Source organism: Emydura macquarii, unplaced genomic scaffold, assembly GCF_026122565.2.
Source record: "Emydura macquarii macquarii isolate MOO-44397 ecotype Brisbane River unplaced genomic scaffold, CSIRO-AGI_Emac_v2 contig_3477, whole genome shotgun sequence".
Lineage (NCBI taxonomy): Eukaryota > Metazoa > Chordata > Testudines > Chelidae > Emydura > Emydura macquarii.
In genome coordinates, this window is record NW_027133614.1 from 1,976,469 (window position 1) to 1,990,963 (window position 14,495).

Here is a 14,495-nt window from a genome sequence, read left to right on the forward strand (position 1 = left end):
CACAGTCCCATTTCAGGTACACAGATACAGGCATAATGAGCTGAATGTCTTTGTAAAAATGTGTCCCAATACAATTAAATGGCTTCAGATGCTAGGGGGATTTTTAAAGGAAAAGGCCCAGGTCTGAGTTCCCCAGCTCATCCCACATAGGGTAGCCAACCCTCCAGGATTGTCTCCAGGAATTAAAGATTATGTCATGTGAGGATACCTCCAGGAATACACCCCATCCTAATCCCAAGAGTCCCTCCAGCCCAAAGATGGAGTTTTGCTCAGTAGAGAATGAACACGTATCCGAGATTCCCCATCTTATTCCAGGAGAGAGAGAAAATTCCTTCCAAAAACCCATATTGAAATCCCTTCAGATAGTGAAGAGCGCACAAAGTGACATTTCACAGGAATAAAACCACAGAGAGGAGAAAGTCAGATTTAAGGGGGTTTTGTTATTATTATAAAAGAAACTATTCGTAAGTCCAAATGCAACGGAATATACTGGCATCACCTAAAACCCCAGAACGTTTGAACCCACTAGGCATTCCCCTGAGAGAACTTAGGGGTAGCCAGGGGTGAGGGTAGGGGCTTAGAGCCCCCTCATTAGTATAGTCCTGGCTAGGTGGCAGGCAGTTTGCACACCAGGACACACCAACAGGAACACCAATGGTCTCTGTAAAACTGTACAACTTTAGAAACCCTAGAAATATTATTAAAATCTAAAACTTGTTTCTTTTTATCAAAAGCCCTGCTTTAGTGACATGCTAATCCCACTGGAAAATAAAACACGCACTGCCCCGTCGTTAACACAGTTAAGTTGACCAGCCAACTCATAGTTTAGAACATCCTCCTATTTCAGCCACGCCATGCGGACGCGGCTCACACTGGCTCGCGTTTAAGTTACGCTCGCTGCCACTCGCTTCCAAGTGCTGAACTGACGTCCTGCCAGGAATGGCAAAGCCACACTTCGAAGTGAAAAAAGTCACTCAAACAACTGTCCCCTCCTGGACCCCCTTATTCCTCCTTCTGCTTTAGCCCATGCTGGAGTTCCACCTCCAACAGTACCTTCAGGAACCCCGCCTGCTCTAGCTGGCTGAGTTACTGGAACGTCATCTTTTTAAAAAATGTATATATAGTATTTTTTTTGTTTTTACATTTAAATATAAAAAAATACTACTTCACTCTGTTATACATAGGAGATCAAGTGGCTTCCAGTGACAGAACAAGGAGGAATTTTGCTACCAGCTCCCACATATGGCTGGGACAGTAGAATGCAAGAAGATGCCCAGAATTCTTATAGCCAGAGAAAGGAAATTTCCCACCATGTGTGTATGTGCAAAGGGGTGAGAATCTATCACAACTGCTTTACTCCAGTAATCCAAGGACAACTGGTTTATGGAGAGCTTGTTATGTATGTTACTGTCATATGAGTTAAACTCTCTTGGGCAAAACCCACTACAGCCTCTTGTCCATCCACCTTCCTTCAGCCAATTGCACTGTCTGTCTATGGAAGCCACTGGGTCCTGTCAGACATACAGATTAATTAGACAAAACAGTGGTTAAAATTCTTCTCTAACACCCTCTTCTCCTCTCCTCTTCTGAATCATCAACAAGAGACATCAACATGAACTGAACGCTCCCTCCCCGCAACACAACAAGAGTTACTGGGACACAAACAATGTGGTATCTTGTGCCCTCAGGATTACATCTAGAAGGGATGTTTGGGGGTGGGGGAGGCGGTGTCTATGGCGGGGTAGAGCACTTAGTTCTTGTATTCAAAGGGCTCGTCCCCGGTTTCACTGAGAAGACACGTACGGACTAGTGCCTCCGTCACAGCATAAGGGTCGCAGTTGGCAGAGGGCCGGCGGTCCTCAAAGTAGCCCTTCTTTTCTTGGCCCACATTCCTGGGGATACGGATACTGGCACCACGATTGGCCACGCCAGCAGAGAATTCGTGGATGCTGGACGTCTCGTTGAAGCCTGTCAGGCGCCTGGCATTGTCTAGCCCTCCTTTTGGGTCGTAGGTGCGGATGTGGTACTGGTGACGCTTGCTGAGCTTCTCAATGGCCTCTTCTATGTGCCTAGAGACAGAAGGCAAGACATTGTGAGTGTGGGGAGAACACTGGCTGTGCCACTGTTCACTTGGTCATGGAGAATGATGGCCCAGTGGGCAAGATCCTGCCTTCTCCCATACCCCACTCAAACACACAAATCCTGTGTCTCAGTCCCTTATCTTCAAGTATTTCCACTCCAGCTAGTACCAGCCATGAGCCCCTTCTAGTGAGCTACCGTGGATTCAGTTTCCCAATGCACCACTTGGTTACATGGTTCAAATCCTACTTCCCTAAAGCCAGTTCTCCTGCATGTAGGGCTAGGCGTTTTCCCCTCCTTGCCTATTCAGAACAGTGAGGCTCTCACAGAGAATTTTGGGGGGATCCCAAAGGCAGGTAAGAATCTCACTGACTAGAGGTAAAGAACATTACAGCTTCTGTGGGTGCCAGTTAGAACCAATAATTGGGCTGAGTTGCAATACCACCAAATACGCCTGGCACAGCTTTCTTTATCTGGGGGAAGCTACTGATTGTGCTTTGACACGTTTTATTTAGGAAGCTCATGAGTTCTGCAAGTGTAGTGATCATCTGAATGCACCAATTGAAATTCTGGGGGGGGGGGGGAGGAGTGGGCAGAGAAATGGTCAAATTGACCCTCAACAGAATTCCTTTGTACTTGAAAAGTCTAATCCAGTCCCTGAAAAATGAAGTCCCAAAATCTCAAGTGTAGTGGAATTTGTAAGCCAAAGGTCTAAAAACAGTCCCATCTGAATCTACTTTCAATATTTGGCCTTGTTTACAGTGAAGCAGAAATTTGCCTTCCTTTGGTCTAGTACCAGCTAAACTCCTACTATAGACTGACCACAGGCCTTATTACAGAGGTGGATAATCCCATGTTAGACAACAGCGATAAGAACGGCTGCACCTTGCCTATTGGCACTGTCACCATTGCTAGTGTTGGTGGAACTGTCCCAGTGTTAGACCACTCCTGGGAGAATTTCCTCACTCCTCAGTGCAGGCACAACCTCTGAGTGCAGCGACCACTACAGTGGGAAAGGAGTTCAGTACCGGTAAAATCTATAATCTCTGGGGTATTCAAGCCAAAAATCTCTTGCATGGAGCAGGACACATCACTATTCTCCTGGCAATCCAAGTAGTGCAGACTCAAGTGCAGTCTCAGCTCTGCAGGAATCTTGCTGCTATGGTTAAGCTCATTTTCCCCTATCTGAGCTTGCCAGACTGATGCAACTAGCCCAGCTGCAGAGAAACTTACTTGAGGCCTCCTTCCTCCCTCATGGACTTGGTGCTGAAGTTGGTGTGGCAACCGGCTCCGTTCCAGTTCCCAGAGATGGGTTTAGGATCGAAGGACACAACTACCCCAAAATCTTCACACACCCGATGTAGGATGAAGCGTGCAATCCAGAGGTGATCCCCCATCTCAATCCCTTCGCATGGGCCCACCTGGAACTCCCACTACAGAGAGCAGAGGAAAAAGAAGCATTGACTCAGTTTGGTGAAGAACCACTTGCTGTTCTCTCCCCCTTCACCCTCCTACACTCTGAACATTTTCAAAGCCCCCGGGTACAGTCCGACTGCAGCGGCAGGGTTCTAGCAGCATCAGCTCCCTCAATGCATTGTTGGCCAGTGCCAGCTGTCTGCAGTGGCAGGTAAAGCCAATATAGTTACCTGAGCTGGCATCACTTCTGCATTTGTTCCTCCAATTTTAACACCAGCATACAGACATGCACGATAATGGGCTTCCACAATATCTCTGCCATAGGCTTTGTCTGCTCCGACACCACAGTAATATGGACCTGCAGTGGCACAGAGCACAAGAAAGGTGAACATAGTCTTCCGATAGCTTGTAACAGGAGTTCAGTGAAGAGCACAGAGTGTAGTTGGGAAAGGATTCCCAGAAGGCACAAGGTCTCTGGAAAATCTCAATTAGCCTTCCTTGTGGAATAGCTAGCAGTAGAACAAATTACATAAGGACCGACTCCATTGAGAGGAAGTGGGACTTGGGCTCCTACTTCTGAAAACCCTATCTAACTTGTAATATTGTCAATGAATTGCAAACTAATGTAACTAACACCAGATATGAATCTGGCCTATATAAGATTACAGTACAGTCACAAAAAAGATTACTTTCATTGTTTAGTTTTGGTCATTGTCGGTGTAGCTTGTGGAGATCCAGTTTTAGCAACTCCTTCAATCTTTCCTCTCGCTTCAAACATTTTCGCTTAATCCCACTCATTGATGATAGCCCCAAATCATAACAAGTATTCATGAGAGATCTCATTCTGAGTTGAGATATTAACTCCTGGGAGCTTACCCTGAGGCCCAGGGAAGCCATTGGAAGGCCAACCAAATGGATGTCCGTCTGTTCCTAGAAGAGTGTATTCCTGCTCCATCCCAAACCAGGGACTCTGGTTGGATACCATATCCATAATCCGTTTACAGGTGTGCCTTAGATTTGTCTCTAGAATGGAAGAGAAGCACAAAGCTTATTAGCTCTAGCCTACTGGGTGTCCCACTGGTTAGAGTGCTCTAGTGGAACAGTTCAGATTCTTATCCTACCATGGAAGCTAGGACTTGCCAACGTACTCTGGACAAAGCCACTACTGTACAGGCTGTCTGGTGGACTCATTTCCCCATCCAGACCTTGAGGGCAGCCCAGAAATTCAGACCCAAAGAGCCTTATTCTGCTCTATCCCCTGTCCCCACCATCATTAGCCAGTTTAAGATCTAAGTACTAGGTAGGACCACTGGCCTTAAAAAAAGGGTACTCCTGTTGGTTGTCGGTGCCATTTTATGGACTTCCTTGTATTGTTAAATACTGTTCTTTACCAGCATTTGGTTCAGGAGACTATCACGTGCACAGAAGCTACTCGCCCATGACCAGGCCTACATCCCACATCTCAGAGGTTTTTGTTTCCTCAGGTTCACATTATCCCCTCCATCAGTGATACCACCCAATTCACTTCTTTCTCCACTCTCTTTCATGCTGCCCCATGGAATGATTTCCCAGTCCCCACAGCCCTCGCTGCCTTGCTGTTCCTCATGAAGAGTCCCAAGTATTCCCATGCACTGACCCATGTCACACCAGTGTTGCCAGTGGAGAGACAGGCTAGACCAGAATAGACAAATATCTAAGCTACTTTCCCCCTTGGTGCCGCCTACTGCATCTTGTTTTCTCTATATCTAAGATCTTCAGGGCAGGACGATTTGTATGTCTTAAACAATGTTAATGCATTAATGGTATTTGGTCAAGTCTTCCATTAACTACTCTTCTGACAGTTACCCCACCACCCACTCTCCTTTACTTCAAGAGGGAGCAGGCCTTCTGTCTTTTCACCCTTCCCAGGACTACTGCAGCCAATGCAGTGGGTGGGAGGGGTCCTGCACCATACCTGCTGACTTGCGGTTGTACTTTAAGACCTCACAGAAAACCAGCTTGTTGGGGTCCTTGCGGAAAGGGTCCCGGAACATGGCAGCTGGGAGAAGGTACATGTCACTATTTGAACCCTCAGACTGCAAGGTGCTAGAGCCATCAAAATTCCACTCGGGTAGATCTGGAGCAGGAGAGAGAAATTCACCACCTTAGGTTAGCAGCTTTCCTTAACCACAGAGATGAGGTCACCACCTGATTCAGCACTACCATTGTGCAAAAGAGATTGCTCATTACATGACACTGGCACATTCTGCACTTTTTGCTGATTTTGCTCCAAGTGAAAGATGGGGTGAGGGAACTGCTCTTTGCTACTAGAGCTACCCCGTGAAAAAGCAAAAAGCTGGGATCTTTGCAAAGTCCATTCAGCTAACTGCACTGCAGACGTCCTTGACAAACCCTTCGTATCTTGCAGCAAACATGCTATGGTAAGATGAAGACCCAGATGGATTTCCCTAGCCAAAACAAAGGGAATCAGGGAAATGCTGCAAGTCAAAAGGAATGAGAAAGAGGGAGACCGGTGTCCTCAGTTGTCTCCTGAGTGCTGGATGGCCCTGAAACAGGCTCCTCCACATTGATGCAGCTGCACAGAGCTGGCAAAGAGAACCAGGCGTAAGAATGCATGAGGTTGGGGCAGAGGGGCACCAACTGGATAGTCCAATGTTTGTGGGGAGAGAACCCTTCACCTTCACCCTACCTGTGCCCTTCCAGCCGAGCATGGATTGCACCCCCACTGAATGCTTTTGGAGTGTGAGCATGTTTGAGGCAGCTGGGAAGGAATTAACTCTGCCCCCAGCCGATATTATCTCCTTCATGCACTGCAGGCGATAAGCTTTCAAACAAGCTGTGCCAGCCACTTCCTTGCGGGGAGAAGGGGGAAAAGAATTCTGATTGGTCACACACAGTATTTTCGTTTTATAACTGTCTCTGGCCAGTGCCATGGCAACAAGTAAAGAAATCCTAATGCTACTATTGTGTAAGTCGGGACTGTTTGTTCTGAGAGACACAAGCTCTTAATTACACTGCACAGGTCTATTATTTCCTCATCACTTTCTTCCTGCCATCTCCCCGGGGCCAGAAGAGCTTTACAGGTAAAGAGCCAGCATACTGGAAATACACTGCAGACAGACACCGCTCTGTAGCAGATGGGGATATGTTACCCATTCACAGCTCTGTCATACCTCTGCCCTGCAATAAGAGAGGTGGTCTCCTGAATCTCCTGCCACATCAGGAGATTATGAACTGCCTCTCACCTCTTTCTGTGTGTGTGTGTGTGTGTGTGTGTGTGTGTGTGTGTGTGTGTGTGTGTGTGTGTGTGTGTGTGTGTGTGTGTGTGTGTGTGTGTGTGTGTGTGTGTGTGTGTGTGTGTGTGTGTGTGTGTGTGTGTGTGTGTGTGAGACGGGGGATAGGCTCTCTCACGTGATGCTCGTGATACAAATAACTCAAAGTGCTGAGCACACTGATTGTCTCTGGTCCAGACTTCCCCCATGCAGGAGGGAGAGACCACTACTCTCAACTTGAAAAGAAGGAGCTTTGCCTTCCAACAGCCCAGCAGAGTGTTGCAGCTCTGTGGTCGGACACCCCAAGCCAAGCTCTATGTTACCACGAACCCACCAGCTGAAGCTGGCCATGCACTGCTTGTAGTCCCAGCATTTGCCTTGTGTGTGCTGGGATGGAGCCAATTGCACACTTGTCCTCTTACCTTCAATGCTCTTAGGCTCATGGTCCAGTGTTCGGGTTTTGCAACGTAGGTGCTCCCCAGTCCCATCGATCCAGATGTACATGGCTTGCACCTTTTCGCCCTGAGGCAGCTTCATGTACATCTGCTTTATAGCTTTGCTCAGATGAGAACTTGCTGAGGTGGCCATGGCTGCAGGGTGTGTTATAGGCTCCTGACAGGAGGGGAAGAAAAAAAACAAACAACCATGAATATTTCTGTGCTGCAAATGAACTCTCACGCCCCTATACAAGAGAATGACCAAACTGGAGATCTTCACAGCTCAGCAACAGAAGAGAGAAAGAGATGTGTGCACCTGGTATCCCTTAAAGTGTGTCACAATTGATTACACCAGTTGTGAATCTGGCCTTCTATACACAAATAGAACATAGGAGGTTAGACTCTGTCTGTTTCCTATAGTGTATCAATATGGTAGAGCAGTGACATGGTTTGGACTAGCTAGAAAAATCATTTGGCTTCAAAAATGTACTGTGGTATCTGGATGATATCTGAGATCTCATCTCCTGAGGGCTTGGGTCCTGCCCTGGCAGCCAATTGGACTTGGTTTTTTCCGTCTCTAGCTATTATGATTATTAAGAGATCAGTGAGCAGATGACCTCAGAAGGGCTCATTGACTCTACCATGAACCCCTCACTTCACAAAATGCAAATTAAGAAGGTACAATACTGCATTTTCCATTGCTGCCCTGGAGCAGCGTTTATGTCCAGTTTGGCTTAAACTGAGGCCTTCCCCATTCCAATAAGGCCCACTTGCCAGCCAGAGCTCCATTTCCAGATCATGTGACCTGAGGATCCACAACACTTATCTAAGGAAAAGGAGAGAGGCCCTAACTACAGCCCCAGGCAAAGTAAGTATAACCTTTGAACAGCAGAGATTCAGAGATCCCTAAGTCATGGAGCGTCCCAAAGAGGAAAAACCGGGACTCAAATCCCTTTAGAAAGAGACAGTGAGACAGGGGAGCCCTGCTTGTGTACTGGGAGAGCGGGGGCAGACTCAAAGGATGCAAGCTGAGTTCACTGGAGATCTTTTTCAGCCCCTTGGCTCTGCATACTGGGGTGAAACCCCCCAACTCTGAGAAGTAGCTGCTTTGACTCAAGACAGTGTATTCCCTTATCCCAAATGTAGATTTGCCTCTGTCCCACCGGCAGTTGTATCATGGGCAATGGTACCCTGCCAGCCCTTGCCAATCCTATCTCAGCCTTCCCAGCAGGCCACCGGTTTGAGTCCTCCCTAGTACTCTCAGAAGCAGCGAAGATTTTGTTCAGCACTTTCCCTACCTTTATTTATTTCTCAGCAATAAAAGTAGCATTACTGTGCCGCCAGCCTGGAAACAGTTGGGGTCTCAGAACCAGGATCCCCAGCCTGTGTCTCACCTGCAACTGGCCGGAAGGCAGACTCTCTAGACACCAACCTCCTGCATCCCTTTCTCCCTCTGAGTCCCTCTTGCTACCGCTGTATGTGTTGCCCATTTGATTGCATGCCTTTAGATCGGGTCAGTCCAGGTTTGCTCAAATAGACGCTTCCAAATGGAGGACCCAGTGCTGCCCCCCACGGCTTCTTCTCTTTATGGTCAGTGAAGAAATGTGATCTCTGCCAGTTTCTCTCTTCACTCAAAATCCCTCCCTGTCCTCTTCCCTCAGGAGCCTGCACTCCGGGTTTTTTAAGGAAACTGCTAATGAGCCTGTGGAGCGGAGATTTTCTTTCACAGAGAGCTCCCAGCAGAGTGCAGCCCCTTAGAAAATTTACAGCTAGCTATTCCCCCCACCCCCTTTACAGACAGCTAAATCGGAGCTTTCCCCTGCTTCGTGATACCAAGCAGCCGAGCACAGCAGCCTAGGAAGCAGATCCCATCAGGAATAAAGGTACCACACACCCCACCGTCCCTTTGTTAGGGCAGGAATCTCCCTGCTCCAGGAGATGGAGCTTGATTGGAAGCCAGAACGATTGAATAGCGAGACACATTTAGAGGCATTTCAGGAGGACAGGAGATAAACCCCAAGTCACCTGTTAACACAGCATTGCCATCCTGGGCCGCTTGGGGACTCCCTCCACCCCGGGGGAATTTCTCTGCCTCTGGGTAAACAGCCTGCCAGGGGAAGGGCGTATTTCATTTAAAGGGGCGGCATTTCTCTTAAGGAAAAGCAGCAACATCCCACAAAGCCCCATTAAAATAATAGCGCCAGCCTAGCCCCGGGAACAGCCTCAGAGCAGCGTGTGGGGGCCACCACCCACCCGTCTCAGGACCGCGGCGACAAGAGAATCCACAGTACAGAGTCCCCCCCGCCCCCAGCCAAAGCACATATTAATCGGGGGAAGGGGGAGAGGGACGGAGACAGACAGAGATCGCCACCGGGTTGGGCCACCCCACCCCCATTGTCTGAGCAGAAGCAGTTACCTTGGCGGTGCGGTGCGGTGCGGTGCGGAGAAAGGATGGAGGCTGGGCGGATGGATGGATGGATGGACGGACAGTCACTTTCACAGAGGCGCACCCACTCCCATTCTCGGCTCGTCTGGAGAAGCCGGGGCTCTCTGCCCGCCCCTTTATCGGCTGCCCGGTGCCAGCCCCCGGGCTGTCTGATTGGCTTCCTCCAGCCGGGAGCACGACACGATCAGCTGATGGGCGGCCCGTGGATCCCAGCCATTGGGCCACAGACAGCAGCGAAGGGAAAAGAAAGAAAGAGAGAGAGAGGTAGGGAGGGAGAGAAGGGGCGGGAGGAAAGAGAGAGGAGACGGAGGGAGAGCTCAGCTGCTGCTGGGCTGGCAGGAGGGAGCAGGGAGAGAGGAAAACAAGAGCGAGCTCCTGCGGGGCTGGGGACCCCGCCTTCTCCAGCAGGGGGAGAGAAAACAAGCTCAGAGCCGCCGCAGAGGCGGAGAATTAATTCCCCGCGGGCCAGGGCTGCTTTGTGCACGCCTTGGCTGGCCCCTACCTGAGCCCTGGCTCCGGGGGATCGCTGCCGGGAGCCCTGCGATTAAATCAGGAGGGCTGGCCCCACAGCTGCTCCCGGGGGGCCGGTTCCCATGTCGTTTCTGAACGGGGCGAAGGATGCCCTGAGTGGGGCGCGGCGGGACGGCAGCCCTGGGTTTGAATTGCACTTCTGGGAAGAGGGATGTTGGGCAGGGTGAAGTTAGCTCATTCCCTCGCCCGGCCCGGCCCGGATTCCCAGCATTGCAAAACTGCGCTTGTCTGCTTACACACCCCGTGCCACTCTCCTTTTGGCAGGCCAGGCCTCGCCCCAGGCACTAGGTGCCCGGGGGGGGGGGGGCAGTGGCGAGGAGAGGCGAAGCAGAGCAGGCAGGGCTTAGACAGCAGAGGGGGTTATTTTTTCCCTCTAACGGTTCTTGGAAAGTGGGGACAGGATCAACTCGCCCTGTGCTTCAAAAGTGTTTACGTTAACAGCTGCCTTTACATAACTTCGTGCTTGCACAAAAACAAGCCACCCTGTTCAAACAGGGCAGAGAGGGGAGAGACGTCTAATTAGCACACCAGGGCCCAGAGGCTTACTGGTGTGGGGGGCCAGAGTGTGTCCAGCTCTTCCCCTCCAGTTCTACAAAAACTATTGAGCTTTGAGCACATCTATTTTAATTTCATGGTCTGATGCAGCATGGAGGAGAGCGGATGGAGTCAGTAGTTACCAGGAATTCAGGGAGTCTGAGATCCTCAGACTTGGGATGGCAGGGAAGCACACAGTGCTTGGTATGGCCTGCTAGAAGGGCTGGCCGGTATTTTTCCATCCTGTGAATCAACTCTTCTCCCAGTTCTGCTCTGCCCCTCCTAACTTACCAGCACATTCATAAAGATCAGGGTTCAACTGCCATTGCATACCATTTGCATTTAATTTGCCCACCTCCCCCAACACAAGGGACACTAGGGCTGGGAGAATTAATAATTTCAGGATGGTGGGGAAAGGGGAGTGAATTTGTTAGCCCCTCAGAAAGCCAAATCCTGCAAGTACAAAGGCAAAGAGACCTGAACTACACTGAGGTTTTGGGTTCTGGCCTCCAAAACCCCACAGAAATGAGCTCTCCAGCACAAACTGCTCTCACTTCTTTCAGCTTCTCACTGTTTCAAAGAGGAAATCAGATTGCCACTGCTCCCAGCTTTTTAGCCACGCAGGGGGCACAATCAGCAAGGTGATAGCAAGTATGTGCTGCGCACTGCACATCTCTAGCGCTTGCCCTAGTCAGAGGACCAGATCCACAGTGGATGGGGCACCTTCACTGACGTCTATGGAGCTGTGTCAATTCACCGGTAATGTGTGGACCTTAACAACCGGATCCCTGCTCACAAAAAGGACAGCAGCATTTGCACAGGGAGGCAATTATTTTCCACGTGAGCTCACACCGAGGGCAATAAGAGTATGTTACTTCCCCAGGGTTAGTTCCAACTTAAGACTGGTGTATATATACCCTCCTCATCAACTGCCTGTGAAATAGGTACATTGTGTTTCTTTGGCATTTTGTAGGGGAAGAATCAAAGGACATGCCCCCAGCCCTGACCTCCGTCTGTCCCCCAACATTTAATTTCCTGCCCCCTAGAAAGCCCCAGTAGATACAAAAAGAAAGAGGGATGCACTGAATCCAGAGTACATACAGCCATCGGGCTTGCTTGGAGATACAGGATTTGACCCCAAACCCTTCAATGCTATAAGCACAAGCCTGTACTGCTTAAGCTATAGCCACACAATAGCCAACTCCAGCAGTAGACAATGAAAGCTCTTCTGCAGTGCAATCATTAGAGGAGAAGAAAGACCCCCACCATTCCATTACGGATTTAACAACTACTTATACCTACCAGACAGGAGAGAGAGAGGTACAGAGGCTATGTCTCATTTGGTGTTTGTTTCCTACTCCTTCCTAACAGCTCCATTTTACACCTCATCCTGCACATGCATTGTTGCTCATCACATCCACTTTTCAGACCTTGATGCAGAGTGACCTGGGTTATTCATGACCCAAACTGGGGTCAGATAAACAGGCATGTTCTACTGGAAGAGAGGCCAAGTTCAAATTCGGTCATTTGAACCTAATTTCTCAGCTAGCAAAAATGGACTAAGTAACTGTTGTTAGGAAGAGATCAGTTCAGTCCAAGCATGAGCCAATATTCCTGCTGCAGAACTGGGCTGGGGAGACCACAGCAGAAAGTTCAACCCAGCAAATGGGGATGTTTATACTTAAAGGTGCATTGGAGGGACCAGGGTTATATTGAATCCATTTTTCTCAGGTGTGCAGTGAAGGTGCATTAGGAAGATAATAGGTTGGATGGTCGAAGCTTCTTTGAAATATACAAGTTGCAAATGAGATCAGTTTATTGATGCAAACAACCTGACCCACACACTTCAATCTATTTTACATCTCATTGTTTTCTAGATTTCAGTTCAAGAGTCCTGGTGTTTGATTAGAGTGATCAGAAGATTTCAGGGTATTAAAAACCTCTTCATGCATCGCCTGGTATTTGTTAATTGATTTCTGTCCTTTTCTTCCCCTGTGGCCTGAGGAAATTTCAGAAGAGATTCTCCCCCATCCCCCTTTCTAAGTCTACCACTTTTACGTGATGCCTGTTGTTTCATGCTGGATCAGAGACGTTTTCAGTGAAAAATAGCCCTGTGCTATGCTGTATTCTGTCCTCTGCTCTGTTCAGTATTCCTTCCACCTCCCAGTCACTCTTTTCTTGACTTCTTTCAGGAGTTGTTTACAAGGAATGGAGAGAAAGGCCAGGCCTGGCAGGTGTAAGGACAGTGCCCTCTAGTGGAGGAATTACACATTTCCTAAGCAAGCTCCATTTCGCTTTTTTACATGCTTGTGTTCCCCTCCTCCAAGTACAGTTTATTTGTGTGGGTGCACAGATCAGTCATTCCTCATTCCCCCTTGCATGCCCCACTGCCCCTCATTCTTGTCAGTGTTTAATCTTAGAGAGAAAGCCAATCCAAGAACTGAAAGATGAGGACTATCAACATGTCTCACTTTGAAGGGGTATATGTAAGCCGGCCATTATGTCTCCCCATGTTATGTTTATGTAATGCTTGTGAAAGACGATGCAGCAGTTAGGGTGTGGGGATAACTGGCAAATGTTTATTCTTTCTTCCTACCCATTTGTAATCTTTGGGGGAATGTTTGTCTTTATATCTCTTGCCTCTATCTTCTCCCCTCTCCCCACAGCTGTTACTTTGAGCAACTTAAATATCTAGGCACAGAGGAACTGCCATGGCAGAGATGAGATTGTATAGCTGAAAGGAGTGGTAATGGCTGAGACATGAAGACTTTCATCTCCAGGACAGCAATTCCAGTATTGTCAATCCCAAGCATTCAAAAAATTACAAGTCAGGCTCCCAAACATCATGAAATTGGCCTAAAAATCATGAGAGTTTAAAAATCAGAAGAGTTAGGTTCTTTTTGTGTGTCTTCAGATATTGGAGACGTTACCGGTCATGTGTTCAAGCTTTTCTCTGCAGCCATGAAGGCTAGAAACTTCCCCTTTTTTTCCAGTGAAAACTGAGTTTCTTAGGTAATAACATGACTCCAGCAATTGGAGGCTTTATGAAAAGGCCCCAAGATCACAAGATTCACAATCAAATTGTGAGAGGTGGCAACATTCAAATCCAGCCCCAAGCAGCCATGTAAAGCTGAATCCATCCGCACCGGGGCCAAGTCCCAAGGACTATAGCAGCATCCTGTCCAGGATTAAGTGTCTGCATGTAGGACCTAATCTAATGCTAGTTTGGTGCCCTATCAAATGGTGGACTCCCTCCAGTTTTCTAAATACACAAATGGCCATATCATAAAAGTCACCCTTTTCTTCGGTGCTACTTAGTAGCCTGCTTGGTAGTCCTAGCAGAGAAGCCAAGGATCAAAACAGGATGAAGAGAAAACTATTTTCTTTACTAGTGGCCATAGCGAAGGCTCATAGGCATCACAGTTTACACTACTACTGCCCATGCTGTAACTATTCACTGGTTAAACAGAAAACTTCAGGTTCCAGGAATATTTTAGATTATAAACTCGGCAGAGCTTGTCCATTTAGTCTGTTTGTACAGCACCTAGCATAATGGGACCCCAAACCTGGCTGGAGTCTCTAGGCAATAATACAATACCAAGAAATAAGGGCAATAGCTGGTATCTTCCACCAGCAGCACTAAAGTCACTTTTAATAAAAATATATATTTTTTTAATGGAGATACCGCACTAGGAAAATAAAATGGTCCACCTAGCTCAGTATCATGTCTCAGCCACTGCCCAATCCCAGATGCTTCAGAAGAAGGCAGAATGCACTCAA

At 48.3% G+C, this 14,495-nt stretch overlaps 1 protein-coding gene across 1 annotated transcript; it reads right to left on the reverse strand.

Moving 5' to 3' along the window:
• Positions 1 to 420: 420 nt before the first annotated feature.
• GLUL (glutamate-ammonia ligase) lies at positions 421 to 9,755 on the reverse strand. Its single transcript, XM_067535221.1, has 7 exons — positions 9,621 to 9,755; positions 7,190 to 7,379; positions 5,450 to 5,611; positions 4,372 to 4,518; positions 3,726 to 3,853; positions 3,313 to 3,512; positions 421 to 2,069 (listed from the first exon to the last, which is right to left on the reverse strand). Exons 2-7 carry the CDS (start codon positions 7,353 to 7,355, stop codon positions 1,751 to 1,753), a joined length of 1,122 nt encoding a protein of 373 aa, XP_067391322.1. The 5' UTR covers positions 7,356 to 7,379; positions 9,621 to 9,755; the 3' UTR covers positions 421 to 1,750.
• Positions 9,756 to 14,495: the final 4,740 nt, after the last annotated feature.